At 29.2% G+C, this 17,121-nt stretch overlaps 1 protein-coding gene across 3 annotated transcripts in view; it reads left to right on the top strand.

Moving 5' to 3' along the window:
- LOC107452741 (ankyrin repeat domain-containing protein 13B) overlaps positions 1–17,121 on the top strand; it is a 30,285-nt gene that overhangs the window by 6,696 nt on the left and 6,468 nt on the right. For all 3 annotated transcript variants that reach the window (XR_015431458.1, XR_011636211.2, XM_043044984.3), the window contains exons 4-15: positions 165–210; positions 1,335–1,388; positions 2,215–2,304; positions 3,683–3,872; positions 4,906–4,972; positions 7,468–7,617; positions 8,622–8,792; positions 10,805–10,907; positions 12,063–12,224; positions 12,430–12,569; positions 13,928–14,061; positions 15,883–15,933. Coding sequence is in view for 1 of the 3 variants with exons in the window: in XM_043044984.3 (XP_042900918.1) it covers positions 165–210; positions 1,335–1,388; positions 2,215–2,304; positions 3,683–3,872; positions 4,906–4,972; positions 7,468–7,617; positions 8,622–8,792; positions 10,805–10,907; positions 12,063–12,224; positions 12,430–12,569; positions 13,928–14,061; positions 15,883–15,904 (1,329 nt within the window). In the remaining 2 variants the exon portion in view is untranslated. The remainder of the gene's footprint in view (positions 1–164; positions 211–1,334; positions 1,389–2,214; positions 2,305–3,682; positions 3,873–4,905; positions 4,973–7,467; positions 7,618–8,621; positions 8,793–10,804; positions 10,908–12,062; positions 12,225–12,429; positions 12,570–13,927; positions 14,062–15,882; positions 15,934–17,121) is intronic.

Below are 17,121 nucleotides of genomic sequence, written 5' to 3'. Positions count from 1 at the left end.
TATCTTAATTAATAAATCTAATTTAAAGAAATGTTATGTGTATTGATTATAACAATTAATATTGAATTGTCTTTTACCTTTTTCTGCCTTCATTCGAACAATTTTTTAAATATTTGTTGGATTACTACAATTTTGTTAAAAAAATTATTTTTTGATTATTTCAGACTCCAGATTTCTATGTTGAAATTCGATGGGAATTCATCAGCTGGGGTATAAGTCTTACCAATTTTTACTCATTATAAGTCGATTATTAAATACATAAATCACTTGATATTTGTGAACTTAAATGCATAAAATTTTTAATTACTTTTAAGAAAAATTTAATAATTTCTTTAAGTTTTTTTTAAAAAAAATATTACATTTACTGTTAAAACACAAATATTTTTACACCAGTCAATATTTAAATGATGCATCGAATTGTTCATAATTTTGTAAGATTTTTTTACTACGTATGTAGTTAAACTACATTTCAGTTTTAATTTTGTTACATATTTTTTAAAGTAAAAAATTGTTTATAAAGTCACAATACTTTATAATTCATTGCAGCAAGTGAATCCTTTTTTACCCTGTTAAATCAACGTTCTTTGAATTCAGCTGATTTGTTTTTTCTTGTGAATATTTTAGACATAATTCTGATGCTTATTACCCTCTTATATATTTTATCTGTTGGCTTATTTATCTTTGCCTATTTTTTAACATTTTGTGCATTGTTTTTATATGTGAATTATTTTTGTAAATATATAAGTAGTTCTAAGAATAGTTGGAACTTTAAAGTTAAATAGAAACTCATTATGAATATCTGTGACACAAGAAGCCTGTATCAGATACTATACAAGATATACACAAAAAGTGTAAACACCATTCGCAGAAAATTTGTCATTTTCACAAAATTTTTTTATAGTGTTACTCATTATGTATTAAAAAAACAGTCAAAATTGTATTTGTATCAAAAATTGAATGGACAGCGGAGATTTAAAAAAAAAAATTACTACATGTTTCTGAGTGACTTAAATTTTAGAAATAGAAAGAAAAATTACTAAAGAAATTACTAAACAAAGATTACTAAAAGAAAAATTACTAATATTTGAATAAATTTAGTCAAAATAAGGTTGACAAAAAGGTTTAAATTAATTATTCAAGTCAATAAATTGTTTACAGAAAGTTTTTTAAATAAGATTTTTGGTCCTCAGTAGGTTCTTTATCTTATTTAAGTCTGCTCAAAGGATTAAATGGTCTCTTTAATTTCTTCTCATTTTTATTTTTTTCACTTCAGAAAATTTCATAATTACAATCATATTTACAATAAAAACTGACAATGTTTTTAATCCTTCTAGTTCCACTCTTATCCAGAATGTGCCCTAGTGATACTTACAAAGTTTATAAATGTGGTATGTATTTTATTTATTGCCTTTAGAAAAGTTTTATTGTCTAGCAAATAATATTTATTATATTATCATTTAATATGTTTCTATTTTGTATGTTATTACAGTCAAACCTCGGTATAGTGAACCTTCAAGGGACTCACAAGTCACGGTTCGAAATCTCAGTTCACTATAACCGGGAGTTCATCCGCACTGCAAACAATTTTAATTAATTTCCCAAACTGTTCCCTTTTATTACACATTATTTAAATAAATGACCCATAAAAAGAAATACAAAAATGGTTAAAAAACAATATGTAGTTTCAAAAAATGTGTTAACTTTTATTTTTTATTACTCTTTGTCTTACACTGAAAAAATTTAGGGATAGGGAACTGAGATAAAGGAAGCAAAAAAAAAAAAAATGCTTATGGCTACATTCCATTCAATAGATATTTTTAAAAATCGGTATATGTATTTTATGCAAAAATTTCAAAATTACCAAAACATTAAGAAAAAAAGTCAGTCGAAGACAGAAAAAAGTTAATAATATCCAATTTCCTCTCTTTTTTTGGTTCACTATGTCCGCAGAAAATATTATATGTGTATAGCAAGGCACGATAGCCAACATTTCGTTCACGATATCCGGATGTACACTATAAACCATGTTTACTTTAGCGGGTTTTGACTATTATGTTACCCTTAAATTTGTTAAAGGTAATATTAATTTCTTTATGTTAAGTCATATGTTCTTTAAGCTCACTGAATATTATTTGTTTCTTATTTTTGTGCTTGGATTAAGTTTATGTAAATTAGAGTATTAGGTTCAATTTCTCTTTCTTAATGACCTTACAGGCTCCAGTGTTCGAATTGATACAACACTTCTAGGATTTTATCACTCAAAATGGCAGAGGGGTAATCGGAGCTATATTTTTAAGGGTCATGGTAAGTTTACTATTTTATCAAATGTTGAAGTTAAGATATAAGTGATATTAATATAATTAAGTAAAATTAAATTTTCCGAAATTTTATCTTGAAAAGTTTGGTTTTTGTGTTTTAGGATATTTGATTATGCACTGATTTTAGTATACACCCTGAAATTATAATAATAAAATCATTTAGATTGGTAATAAGTGTTCAGTTTTTGTGAAAAACCTTTTGTTCTTATAGAATTAGAATATGTTCCTTTCTTTTAGCAAATGTGAGATTTTAATTTAATCACTTTATATTATCTGCAATAGTTTCTAATTTATTTTTCTTTATTTGCATTACTGTGTTCTTGCAAGCACAAAAAATTTATATTTTTTCATTCGAAATATCAAATGATTTAGAAATGGTATTACTGTTCTGAAAATGTAAACTTTATACAATGTTATGATATATTGATAAAAATACAGATTTTAGAGTTCAGTGAGTTATATTGAGGAATTTTTTAAGTGATTTTAAAATTATTTTTTTAATAAATTTTTTTAAATATTTTTTCTTTAAATGCATCTTTGAATATTTATTTTATCACAATTTTCAGTTTAAATTATGGAAAAAAAGCTCTCAAGTTGTTTATCAGTTGTCATTTAAGTTGACTTTTTTTGAAAAAAAAATTGTGCACCCTGATTTTCTTTTAGCATGCCTTTAATTATTTTTTATGAACTACAAATTTTTCTCTTAGTTTAATACTGAGTGAGAATTACTTTAATTACTTTTTGAAATATACACATAAAACAGTATAAGAGGTTAAATTAAAAATTGTTGAGGATCAAATTCAGTGATTACATTATATTACGCATTTTGACAAATTTTTACAGTGATAAGTGAGTGTTTTTTCGAAAGTCAAAGTATCCTTTTCTGTGAAGAAACGCTTTGCCCTTTTTTATTTTTAGGGAGAACTCTGTCTCTTTTAATATTAGGACTTTTTTTTGAATTTTAGAATGCCAATTTTATGTTTTTCAAACAGTTTATGCACAGTTTTTATACTTAACTGAGCAAAGAAAAATTTCTTGCCCTTATAAAAATTTTTAAAAAATTATCAAAATTTTGTGTTTTTGTTATAATTTCTAATAATCTTCTTGTAAGTGAGTCTAGTAGGGCTAAAAGTTGACTGATGTCAACTTATAAAAACATTGTAGCATCTTAACTTGGTGTCAATCTAAAGTGGACAAGATGTAATTTTTTACATGAATTAAATAAAAATATTTATTTCAATTGAGCTTCAAAATATCTATTTTTGTGCATTTTCTTTTATGTTATGAAAATTAATGTATTTTCTTTTCTTTATGCAAAAGTTCTTAAGTTTTAGATTTCTGAAATAAATTTTATTCCTTCCAAGATGATGGTGCTGTTATCATGGAAGTGAACCACGATTCTAAGAAGGTTTTTATGGAACAGATGAAAATACTTCCTCAGCACATGATGACAGTCATGGTTGCCCTCTCACCGTCACCAGAACAAGTAGCTGCTCGTTTCCAAGCACCCATAGTAGCCACATATGTTGACACAGAAAAGATCCATTTTGATAGGTTTGTCACAATTCTACTTTCTCTGCTGTACTGTACTGTGCAAATTTATTGGGCTAAGTGAAATTTTTTAAACCTGAATGTGTTGAAAAAACTGTAAAATACCCCTTGAATAAAATGTTTTCAGTTTTTGTCTCTGCAAACAGCGCTCTATTATAGTTTGTCTAAGCTAAGAACTTCTCCAGACATTTGTCTGGATCTGTGGCGATGACTGTGGAGTTGTTTCGGGTCAGATCAGCGAGAGAAGGGGAATCTCTTCAGTCTATTGTGTTAGTCCTAGAGTGAAGCTACGCTCCTTAAAATGCGCCATTTTTGTTTCCATAGCACCAGAGGGCTTTAGACTTTGTGGTGGGAGGAGTTCTTAGCTTAGACAAACTATGCATGCATTCAACCAAGAACATATAATTATTGCGCATTAAATTATTCGAAACATGCAGTCATTTTATAGGACATTTCATCTTGTTTGGAACCCTGTCATAACTCAAAAATGATCAAGAGATTCGGGGTAACTAACAGTAATTCTGCTAGACTTCGGAAGCTATGTGTCCTTAAAATCCAGGACTTATGAATTTTCCGGTCCTTTTACACTAAAAGTTGGTCTCTATTTTATTTAAAATTATACGTATAATATATCAACGCATTTATATAATCAACGTATTAATATAATCAACGTATATATATATAATCTTATAATTATTCAAAAAAAATTTAATTTGCTGTATCCTAATTAATTAGCTTATACCAATTAGTTTGCTCATATACAAACAATGGGGTCTGCAAATCTCAGTCACCTAGTCATTGTGGTGCCTATAAGTTGGTAACTTGCCCCAAAATTTAAAACTTAAAATCTGTATATTTCTGTGTGGTATGCTCTAAAAATTTGGCTCTGACTCCTTATATTTTAAAATACATATTTTTAAAATCTCTGTTTTTTATTCTGTCAGTCTCTAAGAGCAAGCATTGTTCATTTATCTGTTATTTTAAACCAAGCTAATATTAATTTATGCTTTGACTTGTGTTTTTTCAATTATTATAGACTGAAGTCAGGGTTGCTTCATAGGAAAAGCAGTAAACCGGTGATAATAAATGGCTATGAATGTAGGGTACAGTATCTACCAATACTATATAAACATTTATTTCTGCTTTTTTATTTATATTTATTTATTTCTGTTTCATATTATTTACTTTTATTTCAAATTGTTGTTTCACATGAAAGTGGTACTCAAAATTTTTATTTCTTCTAATGATTGGGTTTCTGAGCAGGTGGTTTTCTAATTTTTTACGACTTTTATTCAAAATATTAGAATAAAAGAAAAATTCGGCATCAAAAAATTTCTTGCTTTATTTATTTGTTTTTTACTTACTTAAATTAAATTACAAATTTAATGAGTTAAGTCTACATATTTCACAATATGTTTATACTTCTAAAAAATCAAAAAAATAACATGAGTTAATCATAGAATTTATTTTTTGAAAAAAATAAAATGTAAGAATAAAATTTCTTGTGGTCCAAAATATTAGAATATTTCACTATAAATTCTAAAATTCAATTTTAAACAGAGAAAGAATATAAAATAAACATTCCATTCTTCCAATACTGTTGTAAAATTTTGCTAACGCTTGATTGAGAGTAATTCAATAAGTTTACTATATATTGTTTATTTTTACCATATCAGTATAAGTCATTAACTTCCAGTTTTACTCATTCTGAAATATCACGTATATGTCCCATTTTAAAACAAATTCGAAACATAAAGTACTCGAGGAAAGTCTTAAAAAAGTCTAAATGGACAAAATTAAATATTTTGAGATTGAATAATAATTTTTATAAATTATTATTTTTTTTCAAGAAAAAGACCAAAATTTAAGCTTGCGTCTCAATTTGATTGAAAATAAATTACTAAAAAATATTGTTCGCATATCATCGTCATCATCATAGTTAGCCCGACAGCACAATGGGGGCATGCCTTTCTCTGAAGATTTCTCCATAATGATTTCCGATTTATCTTTGATCTCCAATTCTTTTCATTAATTGCAAGAAAATCAGCCTCTACCGAGTCAACCCATCTCAGCGACGGCCTTCCTCGCTTTCTTGTCCTGTGGATCTTCGCTTATAAGTATTATAGAAATAAAATGTTTTCTTTTAATCGGATGAAAAAGTTGATTATTCTAATGTTTCAAATCAGAGTCGTATCAATCATTATTATTTTTGTCTTTTTATATCTCACTATAATTTTTAAATAGTTTTTCTATTACCTTGCTTTAGAGAAATTAAGTATGGTAGAAAAAGTTGAGGAGATTGTTGTATCAAACAGTTTTTCTTTTTATTTATTTTCCGAAAAGTTAAAGCAACGTGAATACAAGACTTAGTCAAAATTTTATATTTCATTTTACGTATAAAAGTCTTTTGGTTGAAAAACCTTTATTTTTACATGGTGACATAAATTTTGACAAAAAAAGCATTAGAAAATTTATCATTTTATTTTTTAAGACTGATGTTCAAAGTTTAAGGGTGTTAAGTTTATACCAATGAGACTCTCATTTATTTATTCATTACTACCATAAAATATGTTTTAAAAAAGTTTAAATTCATATAAACTTTTCAAATTAATAATTCTATTGATAATTAAATATACAGATGTGAAATTTTTGTGGTTAGTAACAGTAACTATTTTATAAAGTTTTGACAAAGGAAAAAAAAGAAAGTTTACCTTTAACTTTCATATTTCCTATGAGATTCTCATTTATTTATTCATTGCTACCATATAATAATGTATGTTTTACAAAAATTTTAAATGCATATGAATGTTTCAAATTATTTAATCCTATTAACATTTAAATGTAAAGGTTAGAAATTTTTGTGGTTAATAACTGCAGCTATTTTGTAAGTTTTGACGAAAAAAGATTTTAGAAAGTTTGTCATTTTATTTAAGAGTGTTGCATACCTGCCAAGTCTCTTGTTATCTAATGAAGACTCCTGTATTTTACTGCTATCTCCTGTTTACCTGTATTTTCTGAAATTTCTCTGTATTTGTTGAAAAATTAAGAAAAAAACTTTTTTTTTTGGCGATAGAATATCCGCTAATGGCAAAAATTCATCTTGTATTCCTCAACAGATGGCACTATTGCCAGTACTCCAGTATGTTGTGTGTTTATAGTTTAAATAATTATAAATAATGGTTAAAAAAATATTCTTTAGATTAAGATTTATATACATATTTTTTACTTCGCTACTTACATGATTATGCATGATGTATCAAAATCTTATTTGTAGCCTAGAAAATGCGCCTAGAAAAATATCTGTTATTTTATTTCTCCAATGTTGGCAGGTATGCTGTTGACTTTTAATCACAAAAATATGTGTGGTAAAATTTGTATCATATGGCCATTGATAACAAAAATGATACATTCATAAACTCAATATGTGTGGGTTTTTTGAGGCACAGAATTTTTATTCTGTTGCACCAATCTTAGGTTGTGATTTATTATTAGTTACTTATCTGCACATATTGTTTATTGTATTAAGCGATAGAGTAAGCTTTTGAGTGACAAGAACTAAAAGGTTGAAATTATGTGCTTAAAACTTGTTTCAATTTAGGTTTATGTTGCCACAAATGTTGAATTAGTGACCAAAACACGAACTGAACATCTATCAGAAAGTGACAAGAGGAAATACAAAGCTACAAGATCAGCTTTTCAATCTTTCTTAGGTATTATGGAAGTGGATGAACGCACAAACATGTTATCAGTAAGTTTTATTTTACTTTTTTTATGAAACAACAACTATATCAAATTCTGCATTGTTTTACTTTTTATTCCTGCAATAATGCATTCATGATAAAATTTCAATACATTTTCATGATGATTCAAATGATGGGTTACTTTTTTTTTAACTAAACATATTTACCAAAATGAGTTTTTGTCAATAAATAAGCAAATATTTAGTGGAACCTTTTGACAAAAAAATTGTGTGTTTTATGGTATGCAACTTTATCAGCAACAACAGAACAATACTAGGAGCATAACATGTTTGGCTACTTATATATGTTTCATTTTTTAAATGAGTATTGTTACTATTTTTAAGCTTAATATAGTAGTGTAATGAAGGTTTTGAAAAATATGTTACTTAAAAACTAATGCCATGCATGACGAATTGTTTTTCAGTTTGAATGAAAAGAATATAGTATTATAATAAAAATACAATATTTATAATAGTGAAACTCAGTTGAATACAAGGTTGAAAGTTATTGTATTCGAAGTAAAAATAAAAACATTTATATTAAAAAACATATTTATAAACTAAAATCTTCATTTTTTTTGCAATTTTCCATAAATAATGAAATGTACTTGTAGTACTCTTATACCATGCATAATAAATTTGGATGGATGGGTCCTTTTTAAATATTTTAATTTCTTAGTAGCAATTTAAATATATGTTATTGGTTACGTAGTTGTGATGGTATTATGAAAATTTCTCAATCAATTATGTACTTTTTTGATTTCAAATTGCACAAATATTTGAGCTCTAAGTTTTATTCTATTTATTTTATTGTTGGGAGATTTAACTATACATTTTTATATGTTTAGCTTCTCATAATAATTTTTTAAAAAAAAGAATTAAATTATGTTATTCTATCAATTTAAATTGCTTACATTTTAAAATGTTTAATTTTCTTCATGAAAACTATATCAATAATGAATGTTAGTGATGTAAAATTTTGTTTAGTATTTTAAATGTTAAATTTTTTCTAGGAAATACGCTCGCCAAATCCAAGTTCAATAACTCCAGAAGAATACTTTGATCCTCTTGTTGACCTGAAAGGGCGTGACATTGGCCGTCCTAGAGAAGTTACTACTAAAATGCAAAAATTTAAAGGAACTTTATGGCTGTGTGAAAATTATCCATTATCTCTTCAAGAGCAGGTATTGTGACAATTTTCCAACTATATTACATATTTACTACTAGTATTAGTAAATCTTATTTGTACTATACATTTCGTAGAATGTTGAAATGGATTATTATTTTTAATTTGAAAACAAATTTTTCTACAGTTCCTAAGAGTGTTCTATTGTGTTAATGCAAATTTAATGCTTATTATTTAAGGAAATATCTCTTTTTGAAAATCACTCTAATTTATTGAGTGTATAGTCCTAAATGCACTTATTTTGATTTTTTCATTTTATCATTAGCCGTTTTTTGAGATCGAGTAGTTCCTCTTTAAGAGGTTTCCCTTGTAATCTTATCACTTTGCTGTTGTGTATTGATCCTTGCATGATATTTTCCCTCACGTCTGCAATTTCTATTTTTTTATCACTTTCATCTTTTTTTATGTTTTAAGATTTTCAGATTTTTTTTAGTGCTTTAAAAATTGCTTAACAAAAAAAAAACATAATACTTTTTCCAAAATGTATAAAAAGCAATGAAATAATTCTTTAAAATTCTTGGATTGGTAAAGGTTAATGTTAGATGTTGGCAATTTGGATTTCTTAATGCGGTTATTGAGGTGATCATTCCCTAGTTAATTTTTATAAAGTTATGATCTTTGTTAATTAAAATGAGGTTTTTGTGGCCAGTTTTGCTATTTGGATCTTACCAATTTAAATTAATAGTTTTATTTTAAAGTCATAAAGACGAGATGAGAAGCAGCTTCTGTTGATCTGGGAATCTGAGCACCATATAGGTAGATGTCTGTCTTGACTCGTGTTGGTGTTTTTTTCGTCTGGCACCTACCCTTCAGCCTGTCTGGCTTGGGAGGTAGCTTGGGTCATTGGTACACGCAAGCCTCACCGCCTCGACAAGGCAGGAACATCATCAGGAGGACTGGTATGCGGGCAAAGAGCCAGGTTCTTCATTCTCCCTCAATTGTGACAGAGCTTCTAAAACGCAAGCGGTCACACAAAAAGTCTCTCGTTTTTCAAAGGCAGGAAAATCTTCGAGGTCTGCTCCACATGTCAAACTGAGCAGGCTTCTCCCGAACACATCCTGGACTGTTTGGGACTTTCCAGAGAGGACATATACTCATCCACCCTGCTGCTCCTCTATTTCCTTAGGCCCTTAGGTGACTTCCTCAGACATTTGGAGGATAAGACACAACAACAATTTTAATGTTGTTGCATAATCTTATTTAATTAAAGTCATAAAGACGAGATGAGAAGCAGCTTCTGTTGATCTGGGAATCTGAGCACCATATAGGTAGATGTCTGTCTTGACTCGTGTTGGTGTTTTTTTTCGTCTGGCACCTACCCTTCAGCCTGTCTGGCTTGGGAGGTAGCTTGGGTCATTGGTACACGCAAGCCTCACCGCCTCGACAAGGCAGGAACATCATCAGGAGGACTGGTATGCGGGCAAAGAGCCAGGTTCTTCATTCTCCCTCAATTGTGACAGAGCTTCTAAAACGCAAGCGGTCACACAAAAAGTCTCTCGTTTTTCAAAGGCAGGAAAATCTTCGAGGTCTGCTCCACATGTCAAACTGAGCAGGCTTCTCCCGAACACATCCTGGACTGTTTGGGACTTTCCAGAGAGGACATATACTCATCCACCCTGCTGCTCCTCTATTTCCTTAGGCCCTTAGGTGACTTCCTCAGACATTTGGAGGATAAGACACAACAACAATTTTAATGTTGTTGCATAATCTTATTTAATTAAAACTTTATGTGAATGATGTTTATTTAGTATGTAAATTTAGTATGTTTTCTGACTTGTTGAAAGTTGAACCATGATGAACTTATATCAATCCTTTTCTAAAAAGTTTTTTAAAAAAATATACAATTTGATGCTTTTCACACCATGGAGCAGCATTTTAACTGCAAAAATATTATTAGCTAATAAATTTAATAAGTTTGCTGCACACAAATTAGTATTTTTTCTTGTTGGCTTGTGTATTTTATTTTTTTTAAAGAATTTTTCATTTTAATGATTATGATTTCTTTTACAGCTGATACCTATAATTGACTTGATGGCAATAAGTAACAGACATTTTGCAAAACTTCGAGACTTTATACTTCATCAGCTGCCTGCTGGTTTCCCTATAAAAATGGGTGAGGTATACATCATGATTCTTATTATAGTAGATACATTTATCACAGTTAAACACATTTACCATGTATAGGAAATTGGAATCTTTTCACCTAATATATTTTATTTTCATCTACTGTAAATATAAAATTGTATCATGGTGTTTAAAATGGTACAAACCTAAGATCCATATTTTTATTTTAAGTAGTTCAATTAAAGTACATGCATTCATTGATAATTTGAGAATAGCATATTTTGATTATAATATGTGCTATAGTTTCAATGTAAGAAAATTTTTTTCATAAATATATGCACTTTAATCTTTAAATAATAATGACCTTGAATAAAACTTAAAATTGTTTAATTTTTTTCTTTTCTTTTTTTTATATTTTATTTTGTTAGAAGTAAGTAGCTGATTGTTGATTAGTTGTATATTAGGCAAAATTTGTAAATTTCCTTGTAAAAATTTCAGAACAATTTCAGCTCTTAAATTTTCCATACTGAATTCGTAACATGAAATTTGCTTAAAAATATAAAACTTTCTAGTAAAAGTACAGTTTTAATTTAAAGTATACCTACCTATATTGTAGTTTTAAATATGATACTCTTTTCATATAGTATAGTTGGACCATAATGGCTTTCAATTCTGTTTAAAGGCAAATATCACATTACATATACTAAACTCAGTGGCGAGACAGATCATAGAGGCCAATGCCTACTCTGTCCACCTTAGTTTTCCTGACCTTGGGCTGTGGGGTGCAGGAGCAGGTGTTCCAGTTGGGTGGTCAGCCGAATGTAAAGACCCCAGTGTTTAGTCCCCAAACATGCGTGGTATTCATTTTATCGACCCACTGAAGAGATGAAAGGCTGAGTCATACAGGGATCGAACCCTGAACTTGCAGCACGAGGGTGCGAAGCACTACCACTCAGCCTCTGGGCATCATAATGTTGCATATACAGGGTGAAAAAAATAACTTGAATTAACTTAAAAAGCAAAGATTAGAAGAAAGAACATATCGCAAACTCATTTTGGAGCTATTAAGTCTCAGTCTGAAAATCTAATCATTAGATCAAAAGTTATTCAATATTTGTGCACTGTACTTATACATTTGTTTAGAAGATGTTTAAGCAAATGTTAGAGAAAAAGACAGAGATATTTACAGTTTTTTTACTTTCAGAGGTGCCGCTGTTTCGGGTTCTTCAAGCCAGAGTTACGTTTGGTAATGTATTTGCCTTAGATTCTCCTGTACCTTATGTTTCACCATACAAGATTGATGGGTGTCTTGCATGTGAAATTGACACAGCTTGCTTTGATGTGCCTGATAATTACGTCAAGTTTGGTGAGCTCCTATAAATATGTATAATTATAATGTCATTCTCTTACTCTCTGCTAATAGTCATCAGTGCTTGGAAAAGTCTTTTTTTTTTTATTTATTCAGTTTCAAAATACTTGAAGTACTTTCAACTAATTATTCTTACTTTCGATTTAAGTTTAAACTTATTATTGTTACTGATTATTCTTCTATTTATTACCTTTCCCTTCAGGTAACACGCAGGCAAATCGTTCAGCTGAGAAACCACCAATGACTGCAGAAAGCCTAGCTGAGAGGAGAGAGGAAAGAAAGCAGAAACTTTTGATGAAATATGGATATACATCACCACCAGCTCCTTGCACAACAGCCACTGTGAGTCCACCTACTATTTCTATATAAATACAACAGAGAGCTGTGGTGGCTCAGAGAATAGAGTGTTTGCTTTCCAATGAGGTGAATCGGATTCAAATACCAGCAATGGCTGGTTGATTCGAATTCCGCACCTTGCCTGCACTGACCACAGTGCTGATGTTACATATCCTCAGTGATAGACGGATCATGGTACATTGATCAGTGGTACATTGACCAAAATGAATATAGGAATTCAAAAGCTTTCTTCCTTTTTCAATACCACTGTAATTAGAAAAGCATTCTAATATAGATATCGCAATACTATAGAATTGCTGGTGGTAAAGCTAGAAAAAGTTATTAACTTCCCTTCGGTCTATCCGAATTTTATTTTTCATGAACCCCATTCTAATAGCTGATTTTTCAAATTGGGCCAAAAGTTTTGCCATATGATGTCTTTTAAAATGTTTGCTGCGAAAGGAAAGATTGCTTACATAGCGTTTGTAAAGAAGTGTTTCCAAATTTTTATCCATCCCCTGTATATGGCTTATTCTACAAGTTTGGGAACATCTGTGTTCCGAACAAGCGCTGAAGCCGCAATGGCGCAGGGAATAGAGAGTTCGTCTTTCAATGAGGTGAACCGGGCTCGAATCCCAGCGATGGCTGATAGATACGAATTCCGCATCCGACTTGAACCGACCACGGTGCTGACATGAAATATCTTCTGTGGTAGATGGATCATGGGTTAGAGTCCCTTTGCCGTGCTAACAGTGGGAGGTTGTCGTGGTCTTCCTCCCCATGTAATGCAAATGCAGGTTAGTTCCATCAAAAAGTCCTCCACAACGATAAGTTTCGTCCAATACTTGATCCAGGAGTTCCCTTGATTTCTGGATTGGGTTCAAAATTACAAGGCTACGGGGTTGAACATTAGCAGTCGTATACCAAAAATTGGGTCGGCTGTTCAACGCCGGATGTTAAATAAAACAAATACAACAGAACCTTGATTATTCCATACGCCTTGAAACAGAATATATCTGTTGACTGAAAGAGAAATGAAGAGCCTATTGTACTCTTTTGACTTTCTGGGTTAGCTTTATAAATGTATATAAATTTAAGCATATTGAAGGCTGAATCTTGAAGTGTCAGATTTGCCTTACATGTGTATTGTGGTGAATATTACATAATTATATTTAAGGCAAACTAATTTTTCAAACTAAGTAGCAGTAACTAAGAATTAAGTAAAATGGTATATCTTAGGTTTAAAGTGAATAAATGATAAAAAGGTATATCTTAGGTTTAGTAGGCAATTATATTGTTTCACATTTGCATGCATTGATCTGTTGTTTTTGTTAAAAATAGTGAAATTACAATGACCATTTCAGTCTCCCATCAGCATGTATTCTGGGGGCAGTTTACCAGCTCAACCATCGACAAGCACAGGTGCCTCTGCTTCTGGGGAAACTTCAAATCAAACAGAAGGAGGTCGCACTTGGAGGACTGTTGCCAGAAAACTGAAGTAATTGTTCACATTCATTTATTTAATTTTACTTGTTCTGTTTGGTTCACTACAATTATTAGAGATTATTTAAAAACTGAAAATAATCTTTCAAAATTATGTGACGTATTAAATCATGATTTTTAATTTATATACACCTCTATTCTCTTCTTTTACCAGATAATTATTGGTTGATTTTAATATTAAAAAATTATTGGTAAAGATTTGAGTTGTAAATAATATAAAGCTAATTTTTTATGTTCATGCCAGTTTAACTGGCATTCAAAATTATCCATTAGATGCTAATTTAAACATTGAAAATTATACCACGTTTTCAAACATATTTTTAAATTTTTGCACATTCAATTATTGTTTTATTATAAATACAAAAAAAACTTACTTATTTGGAAGGAATGTAGTCAGAATTGATGCAAAGCGAATTTATATTCATTTGAATGTGCCAATTAAAATTTTTTATACTTAGTATTTGTTGGTGTTGTTTTGTAATTTATACGCATAACTTTTATTATTTGTTTTATTTGATACTTTTTTTTTTAACAAATGCCTATGTGTATGCTCACACACAGATATTTCATATGTTCTATGTCAATTTGTTTCTATTTAAACATCTTAAATAATTTTTATTCCCCTTATTCAACATATTCTCCCCATTATCTTATATTTGAACTAAAGGAAATAATGCAAATAATTTTTTTTTGTTTTCTTCAAATGGTAACTGTTTTATTTAATTAGAAAATACTTGCTAAAAATGATTTCATTTATTTTCTTATTGATATTTTCTAATGAATAATTTATTTTCTCATTGATTTATTAAAGATATTTGTTTGCCGAGAACTTACTTTGTATCAAAAGACATACTGTATTATATGTATATTTTAAAAGTTTTTTTTATAATCAGTAATTATTCAATGTTTGTTTAATCAGAAAAATATTTTTTATAATTGTATCCCAAAGTTTTAGTTTGCATGAGAAATTGTCTAGTTAAAAAAACTGAAATATCTATTATTATTTTGCATGCTAATATTTACAAAAATTTTCTTCCCTACATACAAAATCTCTATATACATACAAAAATTGTATGTATCTTTATGTGGAAATGTAGGTAAACTGTGGCACTTGCAAAGCTTATAGTATAAAAATTTTGTTCGTCCCAATTTTTGAGAAATCAATTGAAGTTTTCTTTTAATAAAATTATTTGAAATTTAATCTCAAGAAGAAAAGGTGAATTGGAAAAATCCACAATAGTTCAGTTCAAAATCTGAAACTAATTTATGAGGGTTTGCAAACTAGTATTAATAAACTAGTAAAATTGGCTATTTAAATTACTAGTTTGCCAATATTTAAATTATTGGCAAACTAGTAAAATTGGCTATTTCTAAAAGTGTCTTTCAAAAATTAATCAAAACAAATTTGATTTTGTAGCAATTAAATGAAATATCAACCAGTCTTTTCTTTGCAACTGTGCATTAATAGGTTAAAACCAATATTTATTTCATGGAACAATAGATTTTATTAAAAAGTTGGAGTTGCATTGCTGTTAAGTTTTCTGAACTTAACAAAATAATCATTCAATCAACTTAAAAAAAATTCTGAACTTAGCCCAGAAAAAATCATTGAGGGGTTTTAAAATTTTTTTTTATTTTTTATTATTTAACAAAATTTTGCTTTTTTATTCCTTGTTTTCTTATTTTAAGAATTCAAATTTGTGTTTTTAATTGCATCTAAATATGTTACAAATTAAAAATTGTCGTAATTTTTATGCCTTTTTTAATTGTAAAAAGCTGTCTGATTTTTAATATTTATTTTTATTCTTTTTCATAGGCTTGCATTTACGAAACATTGATACAGATTAGACATTAGAATTATTTTTAGGTATGATATTTTTTCCTGAAATTCATAAATATAATAATTGATTTTTTTAATACAAGTGTAATAATCTGAATTGATAAATGGTCATAAATTTTTACCTTCATTTAAATTACTTTAAAAACCTATTAAACATTCATTATAATGCACTTCCAAACAAAAGATTCTTTACTTATGTGCAAGCCAATGTGCATTTTATCATGTGCAAGCCAATTGGATTTTTTAATTTCTTTTAATATGTGTTGTAGAATTATATATCTTTTAGCCTAAATAAATCCAAAGATATTCCAGGTATAAATACATCTTTTAAAAAGTTTTTTCATTGAAATATTAATAGCTAATCCATCAGTTCTAGCAGTTGAAGTCCTTTTGCTGCATGATTGATCTTAAAGCGACTATTTTCCCTCTTAAAAGGTCTTAAACCACTGAAAAACCTGGGCTTCAGGCGTACCACTGTCTCCTTAGATCTGCTAAAGTTTTGCAAAAGTTTTAGTTACATAAATACGAAACAAAATCTGATAACATACTGTACTCCATATTAATGTCATTCATTTTTAGAATGTACCACTGTCAAACAAAAACATGCGTAACATATTTTACAACAACTAAAAACAAAATTATAATCCTATTTATTCATTTTCTCAATAATGAAAATCATTTATGTAATCGGTAGTTTTTTATACCACAACCTTGAACTGAGGGTAGAATTAAATCAATTTTTAGAGATTCCCTTTACATCTGTCTAACTTATTTTATTTTATAACCGTCGTTGAACAGCTGACCTAATTTTGGGTTTACGGCTTCTAATGTTCAAATCCGTAGCCTTGTTATTTTAACCCCAATCCAGAAGACAAGGGAACTCCTGGATAAAGTATTAGGAGAAATTTGCCTTTGTGGAGGACTTTTTGATGGAACTAACCCACATTTGCGTTAGCCGAGAAGAAAACCACGAAAACTTTCCATGGTTAGCCTGACAGAAAGACTCTAACCCATGATCCGTGTCTATCACTGAGGATATTTTCTGTCAACACTGTGGCCAGTCCGAGCCGGGTGCTGAATTTGTATCGATCCATCATCTCTGGGATTCAAACCCAGGTCAACATATTGAAAGGCAAACGCTCTATCCCCTGAGCCACCACGACTCAACATTAGCATAAAATTCAAAAACCTTCTATGGTTGGTATATGTTTTAAT

The sequence above is a fragment of the Parasteatoda tepidariorum genome, chromosome 2 (genome assembly GCF_982258835.1).
Source record: "Parasteatoda tepidariorum strain Cologne lab strain chromosome 2, Ptep-v5.0, whole genome shotgun sequence".
Classification (NCBI taxonomy): domain Eukaryota; kingdom Metazoa; phylum Arthropoda; class Arachnida; order Araneae; family Theridiidae; genus Parasteatoda; species Parasteatoda tepidariorum.
Note: the sequence above shows the minus strand (reverse complement) of the source record. Positions and strands in the feature narration are given on the sequence as shown.